The sequence below is a fragment of the Puccinia triticina genome, chromosome 13A (genome assembly GCF_026914185.1).
Source record: "Puccinia triticina chromosome 13A, complete sequence".
Lineage (NCBI taxonomy): Eukaryota > Fungi > Basidiomycota > Pucciniomycetes > Pucciniales > Pucciniaceae > Puccinia > Puccinia triticina.
In genome coordinates, this window is record NC_070570.1 from 2,828,797 (window position 1) to 2,856,512 (window position 27,716).

Consider the following 27,716-nt stretch of genomic DNA (forward strand, 5'->3'; position numbering starts at 1 on the left):
TGACACTCAAGGTGATGGTTATCACAACCTTAAACAAGTCGGTGGAGGCGCCAAAGCGCATCCATCAGGAGGGACTTATTTAAGTTAGTGGTTATCACCAGCCGCACGTATCTCTTCTCACAGCTGCGCTTGTATAAAGTGCAACCAAGACTTCCTGTGAGTTTCAAAGTCCTTGGTCAACTAAATTTCTATCAATCCACTACACATTCAAGACACTCACTAGAGGCACGTCTCCATTGGTTTTGATTGTATACTTTGTCAAAGTGGGCCATTTTGTGTGATCTAGTGAAGCCGCGAACTCGCTACCCCCAGTTTTTGCTGCCCAGAGAAATGTCAGAACATCTGAAAGGACTTAGAAGCATGTCCACTTATCAATTCACCTGAAAAATAGGCGACTTTTCTGCCGTCGTCGCTCTTCAGAATACCCGAAAGTCCTTGTACCTTGCGCATCCAAGTATATTTCTGTTTGATGTATCCTGACTGTTTGATATGCCATCGATCAGTTAATGGTCCACGTGGATCAATTAGGAATTGGACTCCATTCGACATCTTGTAAGTTTGCTTGAAGCCGCAATTTACTACTTTCCTCTGGGATTGTGTTGGTCAATGCGGGTCATGAACACAAGGCAGTTGATCAGCTGCTTCCTTCCTCTTTACGAGCTGCAATGTGCAAAATTTTCCTTGCCCAAAAAGTAAGGGACAGACAACTAACAAGTTGACTGGCACTCACATTAATTTTAATTTTTATCTGCTCGCCGCTGGCTAGATTAAGATCCAAAGCGAAATGGGCGAGGACTTGATCTTTGAGATGGGCTTCAATTGACATGACGTGTGCATGATTATCGTCCTGAGTCACCTCAAAATCTTGGTTAGTCCATGATGGCTGGCGCTCAAAACTGAAGCTTTGGATTTTGTTGGTTGGATTTAGGGGTGGGTCAATATCATCATCGCCGGCAAATACCTGGTGATCTGAGGTTAGCAGAGTGACTGTGAGTATAAAGAGGGTGAAGCGCATTGCTGTGAGTATTAGGGGAATTTAGGGATGTTCTGTTCGCCGGAGGGGGGGGGGGAGGAATAGGTCCTATTTGTATACATGGTTTGAGAAGGCTTGAAAGAATCCATAGCCGAGACTCGTCTAGACACCGAGACTCGAGGAGAGCAATGCAGGTTATGCATTTGTTTTTGGAAGGAGATCTGTCTCAGTGTTAGTTTAAAGGCCAAGGGGGCTTTGGGCTGGATAAAACACAACTGGTCCAAAAACTGCATGTACCGAAATCCATCCAGCTGGATATGTGTGTAGCCTCTCGGTGAGGGCCCGAAGGGCAGCCCCGGCGCAGGGTCTCTGTCTGGTCGAGATATTTATGTATGTATCTACAATCCGCCTGGGGCGAGGCCACTCCAGCCTGGGACCCCGAACGAACCAGCCCCGAAGGGAATGAGGACTTATGGTGTTTGTCGTAACGGTACCATCGAGGATGCCATAGGACGCGTGGTTACGTCTGTTTATCCCAAGAATGCTAATTATTCTGGAATAAATTGCTGAACCATTGGCAAGGAAGTTACAAACCTCGAGTCGCAATCAAACGAAAAAGATTTATGGATACCCTATTTCCAATCCGGATCAACTCAGTTATAATTATTTACAAGACTGTCTATGGAAGCTAACAAACCATCAAAAGAGCTTTCTCACTAGGATCCGGCTGGGCGATCCGGCTCTCCGCTCTTTGCTATGGCTATTAATTCTTTATATCGGTTCTATTTCTCTATTTTTATTTCATGCAATCAAAGAAAGAGAACCATAATATATAGTCACTAATTAGACATGGCTAGCTACGGTGATGGTTGTGCACATTGAGTCGCGTGAGTCACATTGATCCGAAGATCACTGTTAAAGGTGTGGCAATTCTTATTTTTCTCAGTTGTTGAGCTCCTGGGGATCCTGAACGTACTTGATCAGTGGTAAAAGTATCAGGGAACGCATGAATCCGTACATAGCAAGGGTGAGTGTTGCGAGGAGTGAATGAGGGAAAACAAAAGTGAGGTTCGGAGGAATGGAATAAAAAAATAATTATCAGACTCGATACCGGTCATCACCAGCCGCACACATCCTTTCTCACAGCTGCGCTCGCATAAAGTGCAACTAAGACTTCCTGCAAGTTCGACGATTCATCGTCAACAACTAGATCTCTATTAATCTTCGGATGAACCAGTGGAGCGACTCACAAGAGGTACGTCTCCATTTGTTTTTATTGTATACCTCGAGGATTGAGGCCATGTTGAGTGACTTAGATCAGCCAAGAACTCGCTTCCCCAAGTTTTTGCTGCCCGGAGGAAAAGTAAGTTACCAAATTGCCAGAAGATCGGAAGACAAATAAGGTCCAAGCGTCAACTCACCTGAAAAGTAGGCAACCTTTCTGCCGTCATCCCTCATTACAACACCTGAAAGCCCTCGGATGTGTCGCATCCAGGTATATTCGCGTGTGATGTACCCCGACTTCTTGATGTGCCATCGATCAATGTTTGCAAAACGTGGATCAATTAGAAATTGGACTCCATTTGACATCTTGTAAGTTTGTTTGAATCCGCAGTTTACTAGTTTTCCCTGAAATAGTTTTGGTCGAGGGGGGTGGTGAACAGAAGAAACTGTTCAGCTTCAACTTATAAATGTCCTAGTGTGCAACACGGTTTTCTAATAAGCTGGTCGGCGTTGATATACCACACTCACATTGATTTTGATTCCTAAGCGTTCGCCACCGGGTAGAGTAAGATCCAGGGCGAAAAGGCTCTTCGCGATGAGCTTATCTTTGAGGTGAGCTTCGACTGACATGATGTGAGCATGGTTGTCGTCCTGAGTCACGTCAAAATCTTGGTTAGTCCATGATAATTTGCGTTCAAAACTGAAGGTTTGTATTTTGTTGGTTGGATCTAGGGATGGGTCAATCTTATGATCACTGGCAAATGTCTGGCGACCTAAAAATAGCAGGGGGGTTGTGAGTACAAGGAAGGTGAAGCGCATTGGGTTGTGAAATTTAGGGATGCTCTGGGAGTCTGGCTCTTGGACGAGGGGCGGAAAGTGAACAGGTCCTTGTTGTATCGATAAACGTCCGGAAGGCTAGGAAGAATGTCAAGACTTGGAACCTGGAGATATTGAGATATGTTTTAGGAAGCCTCTCCTAGCGGAGCACTTGTTGCATTGCGCCGTGGGACTAATCAAGTTATGAGATTTGTTGATGTTTTGGCATTTTCGGAGGGTCCCTGCGGGACGGCGTCCCCCCTCCACAAAGAGAGGGACTTAGTTAAGTTAGCATTCTACATAGGTCAAGGGAGGATGCTTTGGGCAGTACACCCAATACACAACCCTACACAACCACCAAAAAACCATATTAGAAAATTTGAACGGTTTTAATACAGACTAGCACAGCTAAGGTGCAATCAAGGATGCGCTAACCGCGTGGCTGTATCAATTTCTCTCCAAAGTGGAAATGAAGGCACTCTGGAATAAATTACCATGTACACACCGGGACAAGTGGGTCGCCCACCGATTGTCCTCCGTGGCGCCCGGCTGCCTCTGCAAGAGATTTACGCCTGCATGTCGTGATTTTGCCACATGTAGGCTGGGCGTCGCCACCCACCGTTCATATGTCGTACAGGTCAGGCGCCCCCCATACGACCATTGGACGACACCTATGACTTGCGACGCAGAGGCGTGTGGCAAAACCACGACGGGCGCACGCCCGCCGCGGTCGTTTGGATGATGCCTGCATGGCGGGCGGCGGGCCGCATGATGACATGGGCTCTGTCCTCTTGGGGGGCGGGTGGCGGGCGGCTCTCCCGGGGCCTGGGGGTCGTCGGTTAGGGTGTCATTTGGGCGGCCTCTGGGCTGACCAATTTGGCTTCCCATCAACGCTTGCCAGGGCGCCTGATGCCTGGCTGATTCCTGTTGGGTAGGACGTAGGCGAGCCCGATAGAGGGCGGGGCCAAGGGCGCGGGTGAGCTGGCCATCTGGGGCCTGGCTGGCCGCCGGGGGCCAGCTGCTGCGACATCGTGCACAACGATGGGGGATGGTCGCCCACGGCGCCGGCCAAAAGGCCGGGAGGACCACTCGGGCTCCGTCAGCCGTTCGGCATTGGGCAGTGAGCGGCAGACCAGCCACAGCCGACTGGGAGGGGGCTCAGGGGGGCCATGTTAATCACGCTGGATTCGTATTGCGCAAGCTCGCTGCGTGATTAGTGGGATGCCAATGACTGGCTGGAATCTCATTCATTTCGCAGATCGCTGGGGTACAAATCATGCTACGTAATCATGGGGCGGAGGGGGGGGCTATCTTCAGATGGGGAGCATAGGGGGAGCAGAGGGGGGACTGCATGGCGGAGGTCGTGGGAGGACGTGTCATGATCATCGCCGGGCTGGAGCGTTCATGCCATAAGCGCCACCTGCGCAGTCACCTCGGCATCAGTTGGGCACTGGCAGCTCTACCAGGGGGGAAGAGCCAAACAGGTTGTGATCCTTCTCAACTACAAGTACGGTCCACCTGATAAGGTACGCAACGTCAGCTGGGGAGTTGCGAACATAGTGACCCATACTAGACAACTTACGTATTCACCGCGTTTGGGTTCTAAAAATTGGGGAGGGAAGTGGGTGCGCTGGTATTGAGCGGGCTGTTGGCAAAGTGAGTTCTGCAGGGGATGAGCGGGAGGAGGGTTCAGTTTTCGCGGGCTAGGTGATAGGGTGATTTACTCACCATGACCATGCGGAATACAGATCGTTCTTGAGTGTCTCTGGCGTACGCTTTGACATTGCTGATCATCATGTCGTTGTGGGCCGCTCCTCACATGACTTCCTGGGTCCGGGGTAATATGGTGGATGTTAGTGTGGGCGGGAGATGCGTTGGGGAGCAGGGGGCGGGGGGTTGACTGACCTTGACAGCTGGGAGATACTCAATTATTCGGACTTGATCCGCCTGGCTGAGGGCAATGGGGGGGCGGCTTCCCCAGCGGTAGGGGCGCCGGGGTTGATTTGCTGGAGGATGGCTCCGAGCATGGAGAATAACATAATGTTTTGTTGAGCCTGTGGCATCTGTCATGGGAACACGCGGGAGTAGGGGTGTGGGGAAGGACGGATGTTGCGCGTCAGCGGGGGGGGCAAAAGGATGGGCAATAGGGTGGGCGGGAATGCCAGGGGTAGGAGAAGGGGTGGGGGAGGCTTGGGGGACAATAAGGTAGGAGGAGGGGCAGGTTGTCTGGTTCTCATACCAATTTGATTGGTGGGGGCCCAAGTCTGTGGGGGCCTAGTAACCCTAAGATGGGGATGCACCTCGCCCATGTAGGTCTGGGCGAGGTGCCCCTCGCTGCTGCGCCAGCCCCGTCTCGCGAGCCTGCTAGAAATGCGGGGGGCCCGGGCCTTGCGCGCGCGGGCCGGCCAGGCCCGCAGCCCCGTTTGGTTTTTGATACAAGTCCCAGCATGCCTCACGCAAGGTGCCACGGCACCAGCAACGCCAGCCCAGCTTCGCCAATGGACCACCGCGTGGGTCGTCCTGCTCCACCTTCCCCGAAGAGAATCAAACAAGATGCACCGGCCAACAGTCATAGCCCATGGGAAGGAGCCGAAGTGAAGTTGTGGAGCCGGGCGAACTGGAACCACTGGCCGAAGCCAGGTGGTGGTTGGAGTGGATAGAATTTCTGGTGGTAGTAGATCCGGGCCTGCTGGAGCGAGAGTGGCTGTGATTGGAGGGTTGACTGCCACGCTTGGCGTGCGCTGAGGAGGAGAGGGAGGATTGGGTGAGGCGAGTGATCATTGGGCGGGTTGAGCAGGGGGTTGTCGGGATCAGAGTCGGGCGAGGCTGAGGAGCGGAGAGGGTTGGGGACCGAGTCAAGCCAGCTGAGGAGGTCTGAGGAGAGCTGTTTGGCCTGCGACTTGAGGCGCTGGTGCTGGTCGAAGAGCTTGATGGAGATGCGTGCGGGAGAGGGAGAGGTTGGGTGGGTCTGGTTGAAGATGAAGGTGAGTGAGGAGAGACAGATGGCGATGGGGGCGAGGGTGAGCAGGAGCAGGTTGCACTTGCGGCTGCGAGGCGGGATGAGGTGGTGGTGGATGATGGGGGTGAGGAGGGGGGCGAGAGGTAGATGGGCTGGTACTTTGGGCTGTCTCTGGGGGCAGGCAGAGGCCTGTCGGCGGCAGGGTGATCAATCCCCCGGCCTTCTCACTGGCCGGCGCATCCCGTCAAGCTCGTGAGCCCTCGCGTACGCGTGGCGCCGAGCAGTCGAGGCCGACTGCTGGGCAACTGTGTGGCAACTGTGTGGCGCAGCGCTCCTGTCATCTATCACCGGCGCAATCATGACCGGTGCGAAACGGCAGCGTCCTTACCTGACGCTGCCATAGGACGCCGCCCCAACCAAGACGCTTGGGTGGCATCGCCCACGGGCGCCGGACTGATGGTGTCAAGGGCAGCTGTCCACCTGCGGCCTCTACTGGCGCCACCACGGCCCTCACGACCCAAGGCGTGTCATGGTGGCGTCAGTATCCCCTCCTGGTCATCCTGGCGTACTGTACCGCCCACCTGGCGCATGTACGACTGAAGCGTCAGGTGGGCGCAGGCGCTTTTCCCGATTCGCCCGGGTGTGTAGCCATGTATGATGTGCAAGAGGAATCTCCAGGTTGCATTACAAATTTTTGACGATTGGTTTTGGCTGGGTGGACTTTGGATTCCATCACATTTCAACAGGAATCCAGGATCAGATGGATTTTTTCTCTGGATTATATGACTGATTATGCTCACTCTATGTAGTGCGCGGCAACATCAGATTTGGCAGAAAGATCAGTCTTTGGAGGATTCATTGGTTGGTCACAAACCCACCGCCCCTTGATCCAAGAAAATTAAATGATTCATCCAACCATGACCTAATGCTGTTTTTTTGCTCAAGATAGCCCAAGCTGAGTCTAAATAATGGGGGATTTCACGTACTACTGATGGTAAAAGCTGCATTCAAACCTTGTTATAATTGGCCTTGCTTATTCTCAGAAAGCGTTTATTCAGTTTTTGTGGGAAGCTTCCCTTTGGAAGCAAGATCCAACAAGCAACCTTGACTGAAGTTTTTCATGAGCAAACAAACCTTGTTCAAAGATTATAGGGGCAGGCTTTAGGCACGCCAAAAAATTCCCAGATGCACGCCAAAAAAGGCGTGCACTCCTGACCACTCCAAGATTTTTGGAGTGCAGGATGGTTTACTCCAAAACCAGCCCCCATTTGGAGTGCACAACCCTGCACTCCAGGTGGTATGGAGTGAACACCCCGCCACGCCAAAACCAGCCCTCAGCTCCCCTCGACCGCCGGTCTGCGGCGGCTACACATGTCCCTCTCGATGACCGGGACCGACCGGTCATCGAGAGGACAAACACAGCACTCTCGATGACCGGGACCGCCCGGTCATCAAGAGGACAAACCCCCCCTCGATGACCGGGACAGACCGGACCGGTTATCAAGGGATACAGCTCTCGATGACCGGTCTGTGCCGGTCATCGAGAGGGGCTTTGTCCTCTCAATGACCGGTCTGTGCCGGTCATCAAGAGGGGTGTGTCCTCTCGCTGACCGGTCGGTCCCGGTCATTGAGAGGGGTGTGTTTGTCCTCTTGATGACCGGTTGGTCCCGGTCATCGAGAGGGGTTGTGTCCTCTTGATGACCGGTCTGTGCCGGTCATCGAGAGGGGTGTGTCCTCTCGATGACCGGTCCGTCCCGGTCATCGAGAGGGGTGTGTTTGTCCTCTTGATGACCGGGCGGTCCCGGTCATCGAGAGTGCTGTGTTTGTCCTCTCGATGACCGGTCGGTCCCGGTCATCGAGAGGGACATGTGTAGCCGCCGCAGACCGGCGGTCGAGGGGAGCTGAGGGCTGGTTTTGGCGTGGCGGGGTGTTCACTCCATACCACCTGGAGTGCAGGGTTGTGCACTCCAAATGGGGGCTGGTTTTGGAGTAAACCATCCTGCACTCCAAAAATCTTGGAGTGGTCAGGAGTGCACGCCTTTTTTGGCGTGCATCTGGGAATTTTTTGGCGTGCCTAAAGCCTGCCCCAAATTATAAAGTGTTTTGGGGCAATATCCGATTCCCAATCAAACCAAATGGAATCACTCATGATCTAAACAATGCAGGAATTCCTGTTGGCTAAATTTCTTGATCTGGACTAGGGAAAGACCTTACTGGAAGGTGAAAATTGATTGAGATCAAGTTTTCACCAGCAAACAAGGCTTAGCACCTCCCACCAAATCAAGCCATTTAGGTGACAGGAAGTCCTCAAATGAGAAGAGGAATAAGGAACTAGATCAAGAACATTTGAATTGGCTCAGAATACATGCACATTAAACTCATAAAAAATAATCCTTGAAGGACTAGAAAGCTTTCAGGTTGAAGCTGGGTTGGGGGCCAAGACTGCTCTTTTGAAACTGCGGCCCTTCATGCCAGAAGCATTCCAACAGACCATCCAGAGAAGTTTTGGGCTTGCCCTTTTCTTTTAGCTGTGGCCCTCCGAAGTTAATATGGTGCTCTGTTGTGGGTGTCTTGGGTTGCCCGTTCATCAACATCATGTTCGAGTAAAATGTGAAGTGGGCTGAAATGTAGTACAACAGAGACCAACAGTTTGGAACGGTGCCATGTGCTGTCATGTGTCGATCGGCAGCCTGTAATTTAAAGTACCAGAAAGTACCCCTGATACATATTTACATGATCGTCCGGGGGGAGCCGGGGGGCTGGTTCTGATTCGGACGGTGCGAAACTCGCGGATTTTACTGGGGGCGTGGCAGATTCCAGCTGGACTTCAGCTGTGCCTCGGCCGAACTCCGAGTCCAGACCCACCCACCGCCTCCCCACACTGCACAGTCGACGACCGACCAAAAACAGTCAGCGGGTTGAACCGAACTCACACTCCACACACATCATGACCATCACCATCCCGAGCCATCGTCAGTCGTTTCATCTCCCCCCGTCCCCAGCCTAAGAACACAGCAACTGACCTTGCATACCACCATCTTCTGCCCAGCAGCCTCGCCCCAGTTCACCCTCAACCCGCCCTCCCCACTCCAGCCTCGTGCCCATCCCAAAGCCGTCTTATCGCCCGTCCTCCTCTCGGAGAAGCCCCGGAAGAAGGATTTCCCGAGCGTGGCCAAGCTGCTCGACGGGCTCAGCTTCCAGGATGAAACCCATCCGGACTTCATCCTGCGCGCCGCCCGATTCAAAGCTAAGGCCAATCCGCTCATCCATCGTTCCTCGCTCATCGACCCTCCCACCCTCCACGTTCGCTCGTCTATCGACGCCTCCAGCCCTATTAGCAGTCCTCTTACGCCAACCAACACCCTCTCACCATCGATAGTCGCGCCCCCCTCCCCGTCGATACCCCTCATCCTCCAGAGAACATCATCTGACTCTACCACCACCACCACTGCTACTACCTCACCCATAACTCCGTTCTCACCCTCCTCCACGTCCAACGGCTTCCATGCAGTCAGTAGCCCTGACCACCAAGCACCTATCAGCTCCCGCAAACGTCCGTATAATCCATCTGAGCAGGATGAAGAGGACAGTGATGAAGAGAAGAGCGAGTCTGAGAGTGAGCGGGCTGCGGGTCATCCGACGTTCGGTCTGGGGATCGATTGGCAGGCCGGACTCATCACACAGTCCAGAAGACCCCACGCCGATCCCGAGCGGCCCCTCGCCCGTCCCTCCCATTTCTGGCGAACCAAACTCCCCCTCGACCCTCCTGCTGATCATCGTCTGACTGAGAAGACCCATATCGCCGCGCATGAAAGCCAGTTCATCGGCTTGATGGCCTCCAGATCTCTCGAGATCCGTCAGACTGACAAACGGAGGCGTGAGTCTGAATTCTCCTTCTCTCTCTTCTTCCCCACATCCCCCGTTCCCTTCAACGGGATCCCAGAAGCCATATCGTGCAGAACCCACCCCCTTCTCATCGCCCTGGATACACATATACATCTCGGAGATCTTATGAGCGCGCGTGTTTCGGGTCTGGATCCTGTTGATTCACTCTTCCCACTAAACAAAAAAAATACAGCCTGTTCACTCCATCAGTTTTCTTCTCTCCCTTATGAAAGAAGAGACAAGATGGCTGAACATAAAAAATTGTTTCCCCTTATCTCAAACCCGTTGTTGTTGGGTATGGATGCTCGGATGGATATGGTTTCTTTCTATGTTTGCAGGGTTTGTTCATGGAGCCCGATTCCACCCTCACGGGATCCGGTAACCAACCAGATCGTCATCCTTCATATGCATCCGTGTACTCTTCATCTCGCTCGTTTATATCTGAGTCGTCCTTGTCGTCTCCGTTCCTTTTTCTTTTTATCTGTCGCAACCCACTTGGTACCGCTTTCTTTTCTTTTCCTTCCTTCATTATTGTGTATTTCTTATATACACATATATATGTATGTATTGGTCTTGTTTGGGCTTTTCTTTTTTTTCCTTAATGTATCTCCTCTATTTGTTCAACATCACTACTTACATAAACTTGTTTTCCCGTCCAAAAATCATCAAGTCTCACAGAGGAATAAAGAAAACACTTATCATATCATCAACAAATCCAGTCTTCTCCAATAACAAAGAAACAATGGTATTCATAGCCATTAATGTGTTAGTAATGTCTTCTAGCTTGCCTGGCAAGAGCTACTTCACCACAAAGTGTCAACCCCATTGACACCACAGGCTCCAAACGCCTTGCCCCACCCATGGAGGTAAACTGAGCTATAACAGTGCAATGGGGACACAACTGCAATCACACCATGCTTGATATTTGTAATCTGAGATGTTCAACCAGGTTGAACCTACTAAGTAGGTTCAACCTGGTTGAACAGTCCAGGAAGTAGGTCCTACTTCCTGGACAGACAGATATGGCCCGGTATGGAGTTTCTTTTATTCAAGGATCAAGGTCCAGATTGAATAGTATTTATAGTCTTGATAAACAAATGCGTTGATTTCTTTGGCAAACAGAAGAAGGGCTCCAAATAGATGGAGATGCAAGAAAGTCATCCCATCTCCCTGTCCATTCAGTTTTGGCTGGATATGTGCTAAGATATCCGTAGGATTGCACAAAGAGTCAAAACCAGGCTAGCCGCTAAAATATAAGCCTCTGATCACCACCAAGCAGCCCAGCTTGGGTGTCCTTGCCTGCACTTGAACTTTGTGCAGTTGGCAGAGCACTGCAGCAGAGTACCAGAGAATCAGAGACTGAGATTGAAAATTTCAAGGGATGACATGAATGGCAAAAGTTGAAAAGATGTGATTCCACTTCAAAAGTGCAGGAGTGTGAAAAAAAGATGAGTAAAAATGAGTAAAAGATAGATTGAATAGCAAATCAAAAATAGTGGAGAACAAGATAAAATTAATAGACTGAGTGTGAAAAAGAACATTCAGAGATATAAAAGAGGATGATTTCAAGAAAAACAGGTGTAAGACCACAGTGATACCAGTTGCTGACAGGTTGGAAGGTAAATCCCTTTGTTAGATTATGAATCTGGCAGCTCAGGCTTTGTAGCTTAGTGGTCAAGCAGGCACCTAGAGTTAGCCCAACCTGGGTTTGAGTCCTGGTGGAGCCATTTCTTTTCTGACACCCTTGACTCACAACAAAATCAACTTTAGAGATAATAAATTGGGAAAGACCTTGTGAAGCTTTTGAAAGTAAGATAATCCATTGGCTTTTATTCTGATAAATGGATACCATGTATAGGAAATTTAATCAAACTGCTAATCAAGTGAACAAAGGCATTTTGTTTTTTATTGTCTGCTTGAAATGCCCCATTTCAGCTGATGTTGATCAGAAATTTGAATTGGAAATTCCCTATTTGATTGTATTATTTTCAGCATCCTGTAGAGATCAGCTGAGAGGTTCCTGACTGAATAGTAGAAAAGATGATTGAAAAATGATTTTGTCAAGTGTATGATAGATGTCTTATCTTTCATGCGTATCTCCTCCCAGAGCTTTGTGTATTTAACTTCCAACCAGATGTCTAAAAAATTCCAAAGTGTTTGTGTTGTGTGATTGTATGGGTGTTTGAAACATGCTGTGATTTTCTTCAACCTTCCTTGCAAGCTCAACTCATCTCCTTTAAGCTCCTCAGGGTGGATCAAAAGATGTTGGATTCTCTCAAAAAGCTCACTGGCCTCCCGGAGCTCATTGGTGTAATCAAATTTTTCTTCTGGTTGATTTCCTCTTGACAATGGCGCCACTGTAACTATGGTCTGAACATAGAATAGATATACTGGGAAAATTTGTGGGAGGTGACACAATATTATCCTTTGACCGGAAATCTTGAAATCAAGATTTGTTTTTTCTTTCCAGTATGTGTACCACAGATTTTTGTATTTATAAAATCCATATATCTCATTTCTAAGAGGTAAACTTACAGTTGTCAATACAACTTTACTATCTGGATTTTGTTTCTTCAAATATTCACATACCATCTTCAACTGATACCTTTTTAATGTGATGTTTGGCTTGGTAATTTCTGGATCCTTGTAAATCATAAATTTCATGAAAGCTTTATATCCTGGATGCATACCTTGGCATTCCATTAAATCCTTCAATGTTAACATTGGTAGCTTATTGTGGCTTGTATACATGGCATCAATAAATGTTTCATATTGTTGACCCAATGGTTTTGTATTTGGAAATTTTGTGAATGTTGAGCTGGTTGGATTTGTTGTCATCTGTGAAATTTCAATCCCCTCACCCGGGTATCCTTCTGGGAGGCCTTGGGATAAATTCATATAATCTCCTTCTTCCCAGTTTTTTCCAGAAAGATTATTTCTCATGCTGAGGTAGGAATGAGGACCTGATGCTTCTAATCTTGTCAGATTGTCAGGGATATGGAATGGTTTCTTGTAAGGTTGATCAGGAGAAGTTGAAAATGGAAATTTAAATGCTCCAAGATACCGCCTTTTTGAAATCCTTTGAAATCCATCTTTTTTTCCAGGAGTTGCTCCCTCTGTAAAAGTTTTGGTTTTCATTGAATTTGCTGCTAAATCATGGTAAATTGGTGGTGATATTTTGTCTTCAATCTGTGAGAAATATTCTGATTTGTGGCTTTCCTTGGGCGATGTTTGCAAATTTTCTGAAGTGGATGGGGGGGATGGAAGCAAGAAAGATGTTGTTTCTCCACTTTTTATGGAAATTTTTTCATGTCCCCCATGGTTGCTGTCTGGTTGAATTTGTGAATCTTTGTTCCTTGAGTTCATCCAGGCTTCCAATTGATGAAATTCAAAATTATCATTCAATTCAGGATTCTCCCAGACTTGGAAATTCTGGGGGAATTGTTCCTCCAATTGGTGATCTTGGTCAAGAGGAAAACTTTTTGTGATTGTGAGATCATTCTTTGGTTTGTGGCTTTTGGAATCACTTTGCTTCATCTCAGGTTGCTGATATGTCATTTTAGAATGTGGGTCATCATTTAAAGTACAAGCTTGTTGAGAATTCCTTGATGGGGATTGATGATATTCAGCCAGAGGGTATTCTTGAGATTTAATGAAAGAATGGCCTCCTTCATAGCCACTTGAATGAAATGAAAGTGGAAAATCATTTGCCCACAGATTAAGAAAGCTACTGGCTTCTTGGGATAGAAGGGGATTTATTGCCAATGATGATGATTCTGTGGGTTGATTTTGATATAATATTCCTTTGCAATTGGTATTGGGTGTTCTGTTTTTATCTTGATTTTTTTCTAATGATGATGATGTAGAATCTCTCCTGGAATTGATGCTGAGACCAAAGCAATTAAATCCAAAAGTATCATTTGGATTGGAATCTTCCCAGAGATTGAAAAGCTGGGTTCCAGGATTGGCTTCCAAATAATTATCTTTGCTCACAGCAATGTTGGGGTAATCAGATTCTTCTGGATAAAAGGTCTCTTTTTCATAGCCACCTGAGTAATCTGAAAGCAGTAGTTCAGATTTCTGAAGGTTGAGAAATTCTGTTGATTTTATGTTTTGAGGAGGGTCATTTACTAAGTCTGATACTGAAGGCTGAGCAAAATTTGGATCACAAATATCTCTGAAAATACATGAATATTCAGTTGCACCAGCAAGATCAATCACACAAAAAGTATAGAACAGGCGGGTGCACCAGTGCATGCTTGCTGAGGCGACATAAAATTGGTGAAAAACGCTTCTGAAAAGTTCCTTCTTTATTTTCCAAATTACTTAATGCAAATGTCAGTTTTTTACTTGAATAAAGTTATGTTTTGAATTTTCCTACAATAAGTGATAGCTGAGAATAAAAAAATAAGGAAATTGCTTACATAAAATGGTGGCAGAAGCCTTGCAGATTAATCTGGATAATTTTGTGTTAATCTGGAAATAAAACTTGTAACACCAATAATTATTTCATCAAAACATTAAATTTGATACTCATTTGCAAAACATAATACTTCAATAAACTATTTCAAAGCACAAGTTGCAGTTGAATTACCATCAGGAATCCCTACACACGCTTCATGTTATCTCTCAATACTGTTTTGTTTGACTGACAAAAAGTATGAAGGTTCATCACAACTCATACAGTATGGTATAGAATGTAATTTGGTTCCCTCTTGTAAGTACTTGGTGGCAGGTACCTCTTGCATACTCCCTGCACCCACTTCGACCTTCTGGGGGGCAGCCCCAGCCCTTGTTAGCTGCCCTAAATGATAAGAAATATGTTTCATTGATGAAAGTAAGATCCCCTTGATGACCACAAACAGCCGTTCATCAAGGAAATGAAAAATTACAGTCCTGTGCTGGTCGTTGAGGGGAGAAAAAATCTGTGTCCTGGTTGTTGGGGGGAGTAAAAAAATTCTTCAATGAATGGTAAATTTTGGTCCTTGAGGAGAGTAAAACCTCCTCTCAATTACCAATCCGTTCTGTTCATTAACAGGAGTACCTCTTGATTCCCAATCTGTTCCGTTGATCAAGGGGAGTACCACCTTCTCTTGATCACCTGTATGTGGTGGTCCTTGGGGGGAGTAACATCCCCTGTTGATTGAAAATCTGTGCCAGTTGTCAAGCCTGAGAGGAGTAACAACTTTCCCAATTATTCACTAGTATGTTACAGTCATCAAGGGGAGTGCTAACTCCTCTTGATGGAAAAGAAAGCTGGCAGGTACCCCTTTTAACCATCAAAAAGACTGCTGTACCAGGTGCTATACAAGCGTAACTGCCATCATAACTCCACATAATTCAACCATTCCCTTTCAAGCACAGTCACTTTGCAATGTGCCCAGTGACTGTGTGTCAGCCTTAGAGTCATCACAGCTGACCTAAAGTCTGCCTTTTATCTACTTTTACATACAACTTACTTTATATCTTTTCCATCTTAAGAGATATCCTTGTTTTGACTTCATATTCTGTTTCCTCATGCAATTTTAACCCTAGTTACAACTTACAAATTCTTTGTAACTCTACTCCTTCCCTGAGTTCTTGAGTTGTGGCGCGCATGCGCAGTTGTGACGTGTCAGCACTACCAAGCGCGCCAAACCACATGTACATATGTAATTACATAAGCAAACTGTGAAAATTTTCGAAGTCAGGATCCCCCTTGCCTGAGGAGGATCTACAGACTTCAGACCACCCAGAACCACGTCGTAGATAACCCAGGATCACCCCACAAGAGGATACCACGCTCCCAGTACACCTACCGTCACAGGCGCCTAGGATATTGACAGCAAGTATACTCTTCATTTGAACCTTGATTATCCAGAGTGATTTCTCTGTGTCTCTTGATTGCTTCTCTTTATTGCTTTCACCTCAACCCTGCTCAAGATCAAAGGTTACTCTGTTAATCCTAGACTCAGTCTAAAAATCAGAGCAGATTAGTATTACTATTCTGTGTCCCCCCACCGTCTCCTTGGTGCGCGTGGAGGCTGTAGCCGCTGTTGGTCTGGCACAGCTGTCCTTACCACTTTTCCAGGTGGTTCAAGTAGACTTTTGAGGATCCTCCTATAAGGAGTAGATAGACCCCCTCCAGATCATACATTTCTCTTTCTTTCTCTTTCTCTCTTAATCACTGTTTGTAGTTCTTTATTCCAAGAAATACAACCAGTGTCCCCCATTTTTCTTGTGTCCTGTAGCCACTATAGAGGCTCAGGCTCACAATTGGGGGCCTCATTGGGAAATATTCTCCTCTTTCCATACTTCTAGACTGCTTAAAAGCCAAGGACTGATCATCCCGATTAAAAACTAAAACTAAAAATTCAAAATTCGAAAAATTTACAAAAAAAATTACTTCTACATATCCTACTAACACGCTAATTGCTTTCAAACAACTCTAAACTGGTTCTAAATTGATAAAATATCTAACTGAACCCTTGAAAAAAAAATTTACGTCTATTGTGCTTGTAAAAGTGCAGAACCGCGACTCCTCCGCAGATCTTTTTATCCCTTTGTCGGACTTATCTTCACTTGAATCCCCTGTACCGTCGAATCAAGAAGAGATATCAAAAATCGGAGTGTGCTCAAAAGATTCCTCTCCTTCCGAAGCACAATTGCCAATAGTGACCGTAAACTTTAACTCAACGCCGCAGGATAGCGCAGAGGAAGAAGACTACGAAAGTAGGATCATAGCTACCCCGCAAAACGGTAACTTGATTAGTAGCACGTCGTGGACGCCTATTGCTACAACTACATATCCAAAAATCCGTCGAAAAAAGGTCACAGCCGCCGTCAATGTAGCCGACTGGACGTCTGAACCTCCAGCTAAGACCAAAGCTAAGGAAAAGAAGAAGAAAATCTCTTCTACTACGCGTAAAAGCCGCAGAGTTTCCGCTAAAGCTTGAGTTTCAGGTATTTTTATTACCTTTTATTTCTTTATTTCTTTTATTCTGAATAAAAAAAAAAAAAAAAACTAATAATAAATCCTACATAAAATGCCTCCCCATCTTAGAAATGGAAGAGACCTCTCAGCAGAGCAGAGACTCCGATACCAACTCAGCCCCGCAGCCAAGGAGAGGCTTCGAAGAGCTAGAATCAACTTTGCCTCCGCTGGGAGAGGATTTTCTTCAATTCCCCCAGGAGGAAACCTTGCCGCCGGACACGGGAATCCCACCAGCTCTCTACAATCCAAGGGAAACTTCCCTAGCTCTGGCGCCGAACAGGTCTACACCGGTGCCGAGACCAGTCAAGAGGGAACAAATGATCCCGCCAGACAGCTTCCAAACGACGAATCCGCAGCCCCCCCAGCCTACCAACCAAGAAGGCTTGAGGCCGGGGACTTCACCGGACTTGGCCCTTCATCCGTTTGCTCCGACCCAACCACCGGTCCAACAGCCGGCAGAAACGCACACCCCAATGGAGATCATCCAGGAGGAGAGCGAAATAGCGAGCTTAGTCCACTTATTCAACGACCAATTCGATTTGTTCGTCAGGGCCAGGGAGTCCCAGAACTTGAGCACCATGCGGATGATTCTCTCTCAAGCCGCGACCACGCAGGACTTGATAGAGGAGTTAGTAGGGCGGGAGGATTCTTTGCGCCTATGTCAGGAATGGATACCTCGCGCAGAACTGAACAAATTGGAGCGGTCTCTGTACAACAGACCTCCAACAGAGCAACCCCCGCCAATGTACGCTCCTCCAACAACCATGACAGCTCCTCCTACCACGACGAGCACGGCTTTGGCGCCGCAGCCCAACCACAGGCTCCCAATAGCCTCTCCTACGCCGGCGCCTATGCAACTCCATCAACCAGACCAGCACTCCCAGGCGCATACGCATCAGCAAGGCCAGAGGGCCCCTCCGCCGCCGCCGCAGCAGCCTGTAGCTACACGCCCGCAAGCTTCTATACACCACGGTGGGAACCAAGCTCCGCGCCACCACACGTATCAGCATCACAACAACAACAACGCGCAGTACCATCAACATCAACCCCATTATCAACAATGGGACGGTCAAGCCGGGCACAGACAGCACTGAGACCCTTCGCGAGGTTGGAGAGGGTACAAGAGGAACAGGGATCAGGGAGTAGCGGAGACTCACAGGATTCTCAATGTAGGAGAGTTCCTGATGAGAATAACCAGCGGCAGGAGCCGCAGACAAGGGAGAGGGAGAGGCAGAGGAAATTCTCATTAAATTCTGACTCTCCTGTAGGCTTAAGTCTGGACTCTGATAATCTCTCTAGCCCCTCTAGTAGAGAATTTTTCCTTAACAACTTAACCAACAATCTGTCTAAGAATGGTCCCCTGTTAGTAGAAGAAAAACTCCAAGTCCTTTTCTCTAAATTTTTGTCTGATTTGACTGGAACTGTTGAAACCATTCCTGGTACCTTGTTATACTCATGTGTGAACAATTTCAAGGAAGCTCTAAATAATTCTGCCCTAGAAATATTTAAAGAGGAATTTATGCCAACTCTGCTTGATTATATCCTGTCCCACCTAGGTGAACATACCAGAGAGAAATCAAGTGTGAGTCACCTTGAATTGGAGCAACTGAGAAAACAAATTGATGAGAAACTAGAGAGTGTTCAGGATTTGATCCTAGTAAATGAGTCCCAATGCCAATCAAACATGGATACACTTGGTAAGAGCCTCTCCAAGATGGAAGATAAAATGAGCAACAAATTATCTTCCCTTGAGAATCAGATGAGTGACCTTCAAGTCAATGAGCATAACAGATTTGAGCAAGTGAAAAGGAGATGCAGTGATATTTCTTCTGTGGTTAACAGTGTGAATTCTAGACTAGAAGCCCTCATAGAACCTGTAAACAGAGATCACCCTCCTCATATTAACTACAACAATCCAATGCTTAATGTCCAACAAGAAGAGCAAACTAACCAGGAGCATCAGAAACATCCCCATCATTCTGATCCCCACAGACCAGCTCCTAAATGGGACAGTACCCCCTTACCTGACTCTCATCAACATACCAGAGCCAATTCCCATAAGCCAACTGGTTATGACAATAGTCCTAATGCCAATGATGAATTCCCTTATATTGATCATGGACCAATTGATTATGAAATGAGGAGATAGCTGTGGAAGAGCATACCAAAGAATAGTGAATGGGATAAGTTCTCAGGAGAATTACCCTATAATCATGAACTTTGGATTAAGAACACAGACATCCTTGTTAAAGACTACTTGATGCTTGATAACATGATAATCAGTAGATTGACAATACTGCTAACTGACACTGCAAGAAATTGGTATCTTGGAATTAGAGATAAGTGTGGGAACAAGTCTTGGGCCTGGTGGAAGAATGCCATCAGAAAAAATTTTGGTACTGAGAACTGGAAATGGAAAATGCAACAAGAGTTTGAAGGTGATCACTTTGCCTATGATGGGAGGAAAATCCATAAATGGTTTGGTACCCAAAGAGAAAGACTGAAAGCTTACCAGCCTGAGCTCAGTGAGTATCTCATTTGTGAGAAGATCCTAAAGCAATGCCCTCCAAATCTTGAGCATGCTGTTAAAAGCAGATATAAGAGAGATGCTACTGAAATGAGCTTTGAAGACATGGTTATAATTGCTGAAGAGGTCATAGACAGAGTTATGAAAAGAAACAAGCCTGTGACAAGCAATTATAATACTCCAAATAGATCCCAATGGAGAAATAATTCTGCCCTTGAAAAACTGATAAGCCAACTGAATCCTCCTCAAAAAGAAATCCTGTCTCTGCTCCTGAAAAGGAGAAACTTGTATGTCATTTCTGTAAACAAATTGGCCACTTCTCCAGAGAATGCCCTAAGAAGAAGAACAGGATTAAAAATGTAGGAATGGATGAAGATGAGGATCCCAAGAGTGACAATGGAGAAGATCAAGGTGAGCAGCAAAAGTCTGAATCTGAGCTAGATGAAGAAGAAGAGAACCATAGAACCAACCACATGATCCTTGCCATGGATAATGGAAATGGTGGCAACTATGATCCTTTGGTTGACTTTGGTTTTGGAGCTCATGCTGTAGAATGTGAGATCAACCAAGACTTCTCCATTGCTGAAATCCAAGCTGAGACTCATCAACCCCAGACCTGGGACAAATCCTGTCAGTCTTCTCATATAGAGGATGCCAGACTCATGAAATGTAAACCTGATAGAGGAAAAGCTCATCTCACTGGAAAAGAAAATCTCACTACTATTCTTATTGATTCCAGAGAGTACTCATGCCTTCTTGATAGTGGAGCTTCTTGTTCAATCATCAGCAACAAATTGCTAGATTCTATAATACCAGAATGGGAGAACAAACTCATGCCAATCAATCATGCTAAATTCCACAGCTGTAGTGATCAATTACAGCCAATGGGCATAATAGAAATGGCTCTAATTTTCCCTCACACTAAGGGTTCCATTAGAATTCTAGCAGAATTTGTAGTTATGAGAAATGCAAGAATAAACTACCTTATCCTTGGAAATGATTACATGTCTCTTTGTGGTTTTGATATCACAAACAGCAAAGAGAGATTCTTTACCATTGGAAATGAGCACAAGAGGAAGAAATTCAGTTTTAAATCTCATCATCTGGATAAAATGAGTCCTTCCAATGAAATTTCTGCTGTAAAGAAGTCCCATCCTCAACTGCAGCAATTTATTGTAGAAGAACTCTGTGAAGCCAAGTTCAGTGATAAGTTAACTATTGAGCAGAAAGAGAAGCTATTTGAAGTCCTCTTTGATAACAAACTTGATTTCTCTAACACCAATCAACCTCTTGGTGCCATCAAGGGTCATGAAGTTCATCTCAAGTTGACAACTGAAAGACCTTATCCTCCTCTTCTCAGAAGACCTCCCTATCCTGCTAGCCCCAAAAGCAGAGAAGCTCTTGAGCAACATATTGAAGAGCTAGTAAACCTGAATGTTCTGAGGAAAGTTGGCCATAATGAAGTAGTTGAGATCACCACTCCTGTTATCATTGCCTGGCATAATGGGAAGTCCAGAATGGTAGGAGATTTCAGAGCCTTAAACTCCTACACTGCTTCAGACAGATATCCTATTCCCAAAATCAGTGAAACTCTGAACAATCTGGCCAAAGCCAAATTTCTGACTAGCATGGATGTACTCAAAGGTTTTCATCAGAATGTCATTGCAGAAGATTCCAGACACCTGCTTAGGATCATTATGCACAAAAGAATCTATGAATATCTGAGAATGCCCTTTGGAATCAAGAATGCCCCCTCTCATTTCCAGAGGATGATGGACATTGAGTTCAGAAAAGAAATTGATGAGAAGTGGGTCATTATCTACATTCATGATATTATCATTATGTCCAATACTTGGGAGGAACACCTTACTAGGATAGACAGGATACTTAAAGTTGTAATCAACATGAACATGAAAATCTCCTTGAAGAAGTGTAACTTTGGATTTGACCAAATCAAAGCTCTAGGCCATCTTGTTTCTGGAATTGCTATAGGAATAGATCAGAACAAAGTAGCTGCTGTCCTCCAAAAGCCTGTGCCTAGTAGCAGGAAAGAAATGCAATCTTTTCTTGGTTTTGCTGGTTACTACAGACAGCACATTGAGAAGTTTGCTGAGATAGCAAAACCTCTTACTGAGCTCACAAGGATAGATGTCACATATGAGATGACTCATCATAGAATAGTGGCATACAACTTGTTGAAAGAGAAACTGACCACAGAACCTTTCACTTCAAGGATAATTAAATTTCCCAAAATAAATACTCAAAGTCTGAGGTTGGGAAAATCATTGAAAAAAAATTACTCCGTACTGAAAACAAAATGCAAACTGAGCGTGCTCAGTCAAAAAAATAAAAATGTGTCAGACTGAGTAAAAAACAATGGGGCACATTTTTGGGGTGATTTGTTGTACGGGCCTGCACAAGGCCCGCATGGGCCCCTAACAGGCCCGTTGGGCCCATTGAAAAAGTAGTATTTGTTTGGAATTCTGATGCTCTGCTAAAATGTGAAATGGGTCAAACTGAATAAAAAACATGGGGGTACATTTTTGGGGAGATTTTTTGGACGGGCCTGAATGAGGCCCACATGGCCCCCACAAAGCCCACTGGGCCCATTGAAAGAGTAGCCTTGGTCAAGAATGCCTATGCTCAGCTAAGAAGCAAAAATGTGTCAACCTGAGTAAAAAACATGGGGCCACACTTTTGGGGAGGGCTTATTGACAGACCTGCATCAGGCCCGTCAGGGGCCACCCAAAGCTGGTTCAGCCAACCCAGAAGTAGTCTTGGTTAAGAATGCCCATATGATGTTTCAGAACAGCACCAATTGAACACTAATCAACAGAAGATATTGGAGGGCTTCTGACCTCTGTATGACATTTGTGCACTCACAGAATGTATTTCCAGGCCCTTTGCTTTTCCTTGGAACCCTGTTGGCCTGTACGGGCCTGATGCAGGCCCATCCAAAAAGCCTCCCCAACAATGTGCCCCTAGGGTTTTTACTCAGTCTGACACATTTTATTTCTTAGCTGAGCATATGCTTTCTTAACCAAGGCTACTCTTTCAATGGGCCCAGTGGGCTTTGTGGGGGCCATGTGGGCCTCATTCAGGCCCGTCCAAAAAATCTCCCCAAAAATGTACCCCCATGTTTTTTATTCAGTTTGACCCATTTCACATTTTAGCAGAGCATCAGAATTCCAAACAAATACTACTTTTTCAATGGGCCAAACGGGCCTGTTAGGGGCCCATGCGGGCCTTGTGCAGGCCCGTACAACAAATCACCCCAAAAATGTGCCCCATTGTTTTTTACTCAGTCTGACACATTTTTATTTTTTTGGCTGAGCACACTCAGTTTGCATTTTTTTTCAGTACAGAGTGATTTTTTCCAATTATTTTCCCAACCTCAAACTTTGAGTATTTTTTTTGGGAAATTTAATTATCCTTGAAGTGTTTGCTACTGTTCCCAGACTGGGCCCATCCTTTCACACTATATGTAGATGCTAGCATGACTGGTCTAGGTGCTGCTTTACATCAAGTCCAAGTCATTGATGGAGTGAGAAAAGAAGGACCCATTGTTTTCATATCCAGACAACTGAAGGACAGTGAAACAAGATATGGTGCTAGTCAACTTGAATGCTTATGTCTAGTTTGGGCCCTGGAAAAACTCCATTACTACTTAGATGGCAGTGTCTTTCATGTTGTAACAGATTGCACAGCTCTGAGATCTCTGCTGAACATGAAGACTCCCAACAGACATGTGCTCAGGTGGCAGATTGCCATTCAGGAATACAGAGGCAATATGACCATCATCCACAGAGATGGAAATATTCACAAGAATGCTGATGGACTTAGCAGATGGGCTTTACCAAATGATCCAAGTAACCCTGCTTATGACCCAGAAGACAAAGATGATGATAGATTCCCCATCATGGGCATACATGTCTCTACCTTCAAGAATGAATTCTTTGACTCAGTAAGAGAAGGTCACCAGCAAGAGAAGAACACTACTATCTTATGTGAGCTTTTGCTGAAGGATGCCAAAGATTCCCAACTGAAAAACTCTCTACAGGAACCTTGGAGAAAATTATATGATGAAGGAAGATTCTCACTATTTGATGACCTCATCTACTTCAGAGAAAAACACAATTCTGTGCTGGTTCTAGCTGACAAAGACAGCATTAACACCATCTTGCATGAATGCCATGACAGTGTCTACTCTGGTCATCTTTCTGAAGACAGTACTTTGGAAAAAGTAGCTGATACTGCTTGGTGGGCTAATTGGAGACAAGACACTGGTGAATACTGCTCTTCCTGTGATAGATGCCAGAAAGCAAATAAAGCCACAGGCAAGAGATTTGGACTGCTCATGAAAATTGAAGAACCTTCTAAACCATGGGAGGTGATCAATATGGATTGGGTAACTTCCTTATCCCCTGGAGGAGCTGCTAGTTTCAATGCTTGTCTGTTAATAGTAGACAGATACTCCAAGACTCCAATATTTGTGCCCTGCTTCAAGGATGACACTGCAATGGATACTGCCATACTGTTTTGGAACAGAGTGATGCCTAGAACTGGTATCCCAAGAATCATCATCTCTGACAGAGATCCAAAATTCAAATCTGAATTCTGGACTGGCTTGCATAGTATGCTAGGAACAAAACTCTCCTTTTCTACTGCTTACCACCCCCAGACTGATGGTCTAGCTGAAAGGATGATCCAAACACTTGAAGACATGATCAGGAGATTTTGTGCCTATGGGCTAGAATTCAAAGACAATGATGGGTACACTCATGACTGGGTCTCACTTTTACCAATTCTTGAGCTAGCCTACTGCACCAGTATACACTCAACCACTGGAAAACCTCCTGCCATCCTGGAGAAAGGCTGGATCCCAAATCTTCCTAGAAATTTCTTAAAACAGGACTCTGTAGACATTCATCCTACTGCCCTTGCCTATGGAAAGATCTTTGAAAGGGCAAGGAAACATGCTGAGCAATGCATAACAGAAGCTATTTCTTACAACAAATAAATATGGGACAAGACTCACAAAGAACCATTCTTTAAAGTGGGTGATAAAGTCCTGATATCCACAGCAAACTTCAACAACTTGTCTGGCCCCAAGAAGATGAGAGACTCCTTCGCTGGACCATTCCTAGTGAAAGCTTTACATGGGAAAAATGCTGTAGAAGTAATCCTGACTGAGGAGTTCAGCATAAAACATCCAACATTCCCTGTCAGCCTGGTGGCCATGGAAAGACCCCAATCCAGATAAGTTTCCCTTAAGACAGAAGGTTAAAGTTGTCATCCCTCCCATGGAGAAGACCCCTCAGAGTAAAGTCATACAGAAGATTCTCAGAGAGGAAAGATTGAGAGTAGAGAACAGAGATGTGATGATGTACTTGGCTAGATACAAAGGTATGAGTGCTGATCATGATGAATGGCTCCTTGAGAAGGACATTCCAGACTCTGCTATCCTTCTCAGGAAGTTCAGAAGTGAGAAGAGGTCTACCCCTATGGTTCAATTTCTTACAGAAATCCAACCTTTTTGGTGGTAGGGAATGTCAGCCTTAGATTCATCACAGCTGACCTAAAGTCTGCCTTTTATCTACTTTTACATACAACTTACTTTATATCTTTTCCATCTTAAGAGATATCCTTGTTTTGACTTCATATTCTGTTTCCTCATGCAATTTTAACCCTAGTTACAACTTACAAATTCTTTGTAACTCTACTCCTTCCCTGAGTTCTTGAGTTGTGGCGCGCATGCGCAGTTGTGACGTGTCAGCACTACCAAGCGCGCCAAACCACATGTACATATGTAATTACATAAGCAAACTGTGAAAATTTTCGAAGTCAGGATCCCCCTTGCCTGAGGAGGATCTACAGACTTCAGACCACCCAGAACCACGTCGTAGATAACCCAGGATCACCCCACAAGAGGATACCACGCTCCCAGTACACCTACCGTCACAGGCGCCTAGGATATTGACAGCAAGTATACTCTTCATTTGAACCTTGATTATCCAGAGTGATTTCTCTGTGTCTCTTGATTGCTTCTCTTTATTGCTTTCACCTCAACCCTGCTCAAGATCAAAGGTTACTCTGTTAATCCTAGACTCAGTCTAAAAATCAGAGCAGATTAGTATTACTATTCTGTGTCCCCCCACCGTCTCCTTGGTGCGCGTGGAGGCTGTAGCCGCTGTTGGTCTGGCACAGCTGTCCTTACCACTTTTCCAGGTGGTTCAAGTAGACTTTTGAGGATCCTCCTATAAGGAGTAGATAGACCCCCTCCAGATCATACATTTCTCTTTCTTTCTCTTTCTCTCTTAATCACTGTTTGTAGTTCTTTATTCCAAGAAATACAACCAGTGTCCCCCATTTTTCTTGTGTCCTGTAGCCACTATAGAGGCTCAGGCTCACACTGTGAATTCAATCAAAGGCTGCCAAATTTTGTGATGAGTGCTCCAGAAAGTGTTCAAAGCCACTGATGCATGAGACAATACCGTAGAATTCACTGGAGATGGTTGATTGTTTAGAATACCCAGCATTCCCGCAGGTGGTGTTGGTTGTGGTTTTGAGAAAGCTTTTATTCCAGCTTGAGCTTTGAGATTGATAACATGGGCCATGCAACCAATCATACATTCCTTTGACCTGAAAGAGATCGCTGTGTCAAAATGGGTCCCCATAGTCCCATTGCTTGATGTGTTATTTGACCATGATGCAGAAGATCTTATCAGATATGCCAAAAACCTCAAGTACCTCAACTGGGTGACTTCCAAGATTAATCTCAGCATGGATTCCTTCAATTGGTGATGCAGCTAAGAGCATTGAATTGACAAAAGTCTTTGGTGATCTAGTGTGCAGTTATTCAAAGTATAGATAAGTTGCTAGGAGATGTCCAAGAGTTTCATGTCAGTCTTATTCTAGATTTTGTGAAAATGTACAGCTAGGTGAACGGCTATGTGCCCATAAATTGGGAAAGCGGCCGGGAGCTCAATCAGCTGCGGAATCTGGTAAGCAAAGCGAACCACCTTCCGCAGTCCAAAAACCAGCCGCGCAGTTGTAAAACTGACACATCACACTGATGTATGCAGGTCCGAACCAAGCAAGCAGAAAAATAAGGCTTGTGGAAAATCACAGTTGCAAGACACTCACAGACAGAATAGCCAAAGCAAGCGCCAAAGGTACGCAGCTGGTCCCTTCATCTGTCGAGCTGATCTAGATGTTGAGCTAACACCGCATCCCATATCCATTAGTCTCAATCAAGCAGGAAAAGACAGTACAAACTGAATCCACTCAAAGAGTAGGAGAAACACTCGGTGAGTCGTCGTGAAAGCTGGAAATAAGAAACAAAGAGGCTGAATGAACATGAAATGTTGTAATGCTTGTCTAGACAAGGTTGCAGAACTCATCCGCCGTTTCTCCCACGCTGAACAATAACTGGAAAAAGGGAAGGAAAACTTCCATCCAAGTAAGAACTAATGTTCCCTCAAGGCATAGAAAAGAAAGAGCTAACGGTGCATTGATTCATTCTTGCACTCACCAGAAAAGAGAAAGGACTCAGGACTTTTTCTTTTCTACTTCTCTCATATATATAATCACCACTAGTAGACAGCGGTCAAGCTGCCTGCTCTTAGGTAATAATTTTTCTACTATTACTTTGCCTTAGAAAACAATGTACTTAGAGCAGAAAACAAATCTGATGCAAAGAATAATCTTAGTTGCTTGAAATCTTTCAGATTTGAGTGCACAACACTGCTATTGGATAAATTTTTGTGCTTGCGCAAAATATTTCTATATTAAGGCAGCAAGAATATCTTTTCCACATAGTAAATGGGTTGGTTCAGGGTTGGAAAGTCAAAGAAGCTATTGGAAATCTTCATTTTTGATGTTCTGGAATAGAACATTGCAATGAATGAAAAAGCAAGCTACTTCAGAGGTCAAGGAGTCATGACAGAGTTTTTTGTGTACTTTCCCCTTCTTTAAGAGCTTGGTAATTGTGCACACATCCAACTTTCCTTTGTATATACAACAATAGGGGTCCAAGTGATTAGCTGAACTCTTGGTTGACCACAAGTTTTGTGAGGCACACATTACTGCCATAAGGAATCTTGCTTGCCTCAAAAACATTGTGAGAAACAAGGTTGCTTGTTGTTTTCTTGAAATACTGCTAGACCCAGCTTTTCTTGTTGGTATCTTGAGTCTTGGCAGGAGGTGTTCATTGTTCAATATCTGAGTCAGAAGTCAGATCTGGCTTTACAAGTTCCAGATCTGACTTTACACGGCCGTGTAAATCAAAGGGAAGTCCTCCAATATTCTCATGGTGTTGAGTAGTCCCAATTTGAAAAGAAAGAAAAAACTAGAGAGC

At 45.6% G+C, this 27,716-nt stretch overlaps 4 protein-coding genes across 4 annotated transcripts; 1 reads left to right on the top strand and 3 right to left on the bottom strand.

Annotated features, from left to right (window-relative positions):
* Window positions 1-333: 333 nt before the first annotated feature.
* Window positions 334-1,015, bottom strand: PtA15_13A276 (uncharacterized protein; the record flags this gene model as incomplete). Its single annotated transcript, XM_053162457.1, has 2 exons — window positions 334-588; window positions 731-1,015. The coding sequence occupies 2 exons, from the start codon at window positions 1,013-1,015 to the stop codon at window positions 334-336; spliced, it is 540 nt and encodes a 179-aa protein (XP_053026431.1).
* Window positions 1,016-2,090: 1,075 nt separating this feature from the next.
* PtA15_13A277 (uncharacterized protein) lies at window positions 2,091-3,016 on the bottom strand (the record flags this gene model as incomplete). Its single annotated transcript, XM_053162458.1, has 4 exons — window positions 2,091-2,150; window positions 2,224-2,321; window positions 2,395-2,602; window positions 2,726-3,016. The coding sequence occupies 4 exons, from the start codon at window positions 3,014-3,016 to the stop codon at window positions 2,091-2,093; spliced, it is 657 nt and encodes a 218-aa protein (XP_053026432.1).
* Window positions 3,017-5,079: 2,063 nt separating this feature from the next.
* On the bottom strand, window positions 5,080-8,637 carry PtA15_13A278 (uncharacterized protein; the record flags this gene model as incomplete). Its single annotated transcript, XM_053162459.1, has 3 exons — window positions 5,080-5,533; window positions 5,632-6,143; window positions 8,620-8,637. The coding sequence occupies 3 exons, from the start codon at window positions 8,635-8,637 to the stop codon at window positions 5,080-5,082; spliced, it is 984 nt and encodes a 327-aa protein (XP_053026433.1).
* A 282-nt stretch (window positions 8,638-8,919) lies between these two features.
* Window positions 8,920-10,239, top strand: PtA15_13A279 (uncharacterized protein; the record flags this gene model as incomplete). Its single annotated transcript, XM_053162460.1, has 3 exons — window positions 8,920-8,944; window positions 9,025-9,849; window positions 10,196-10,239. 3 exons carry the CDS (start codon window positions 8,920-8,922, stop codon window positions 10,237-10,239), a joined length of 894 nt encoding a protein of 297 aa, XP_053026434.1.
* Window positions 10,240-27,716: the final 17,477 nt, after the last annotated feature.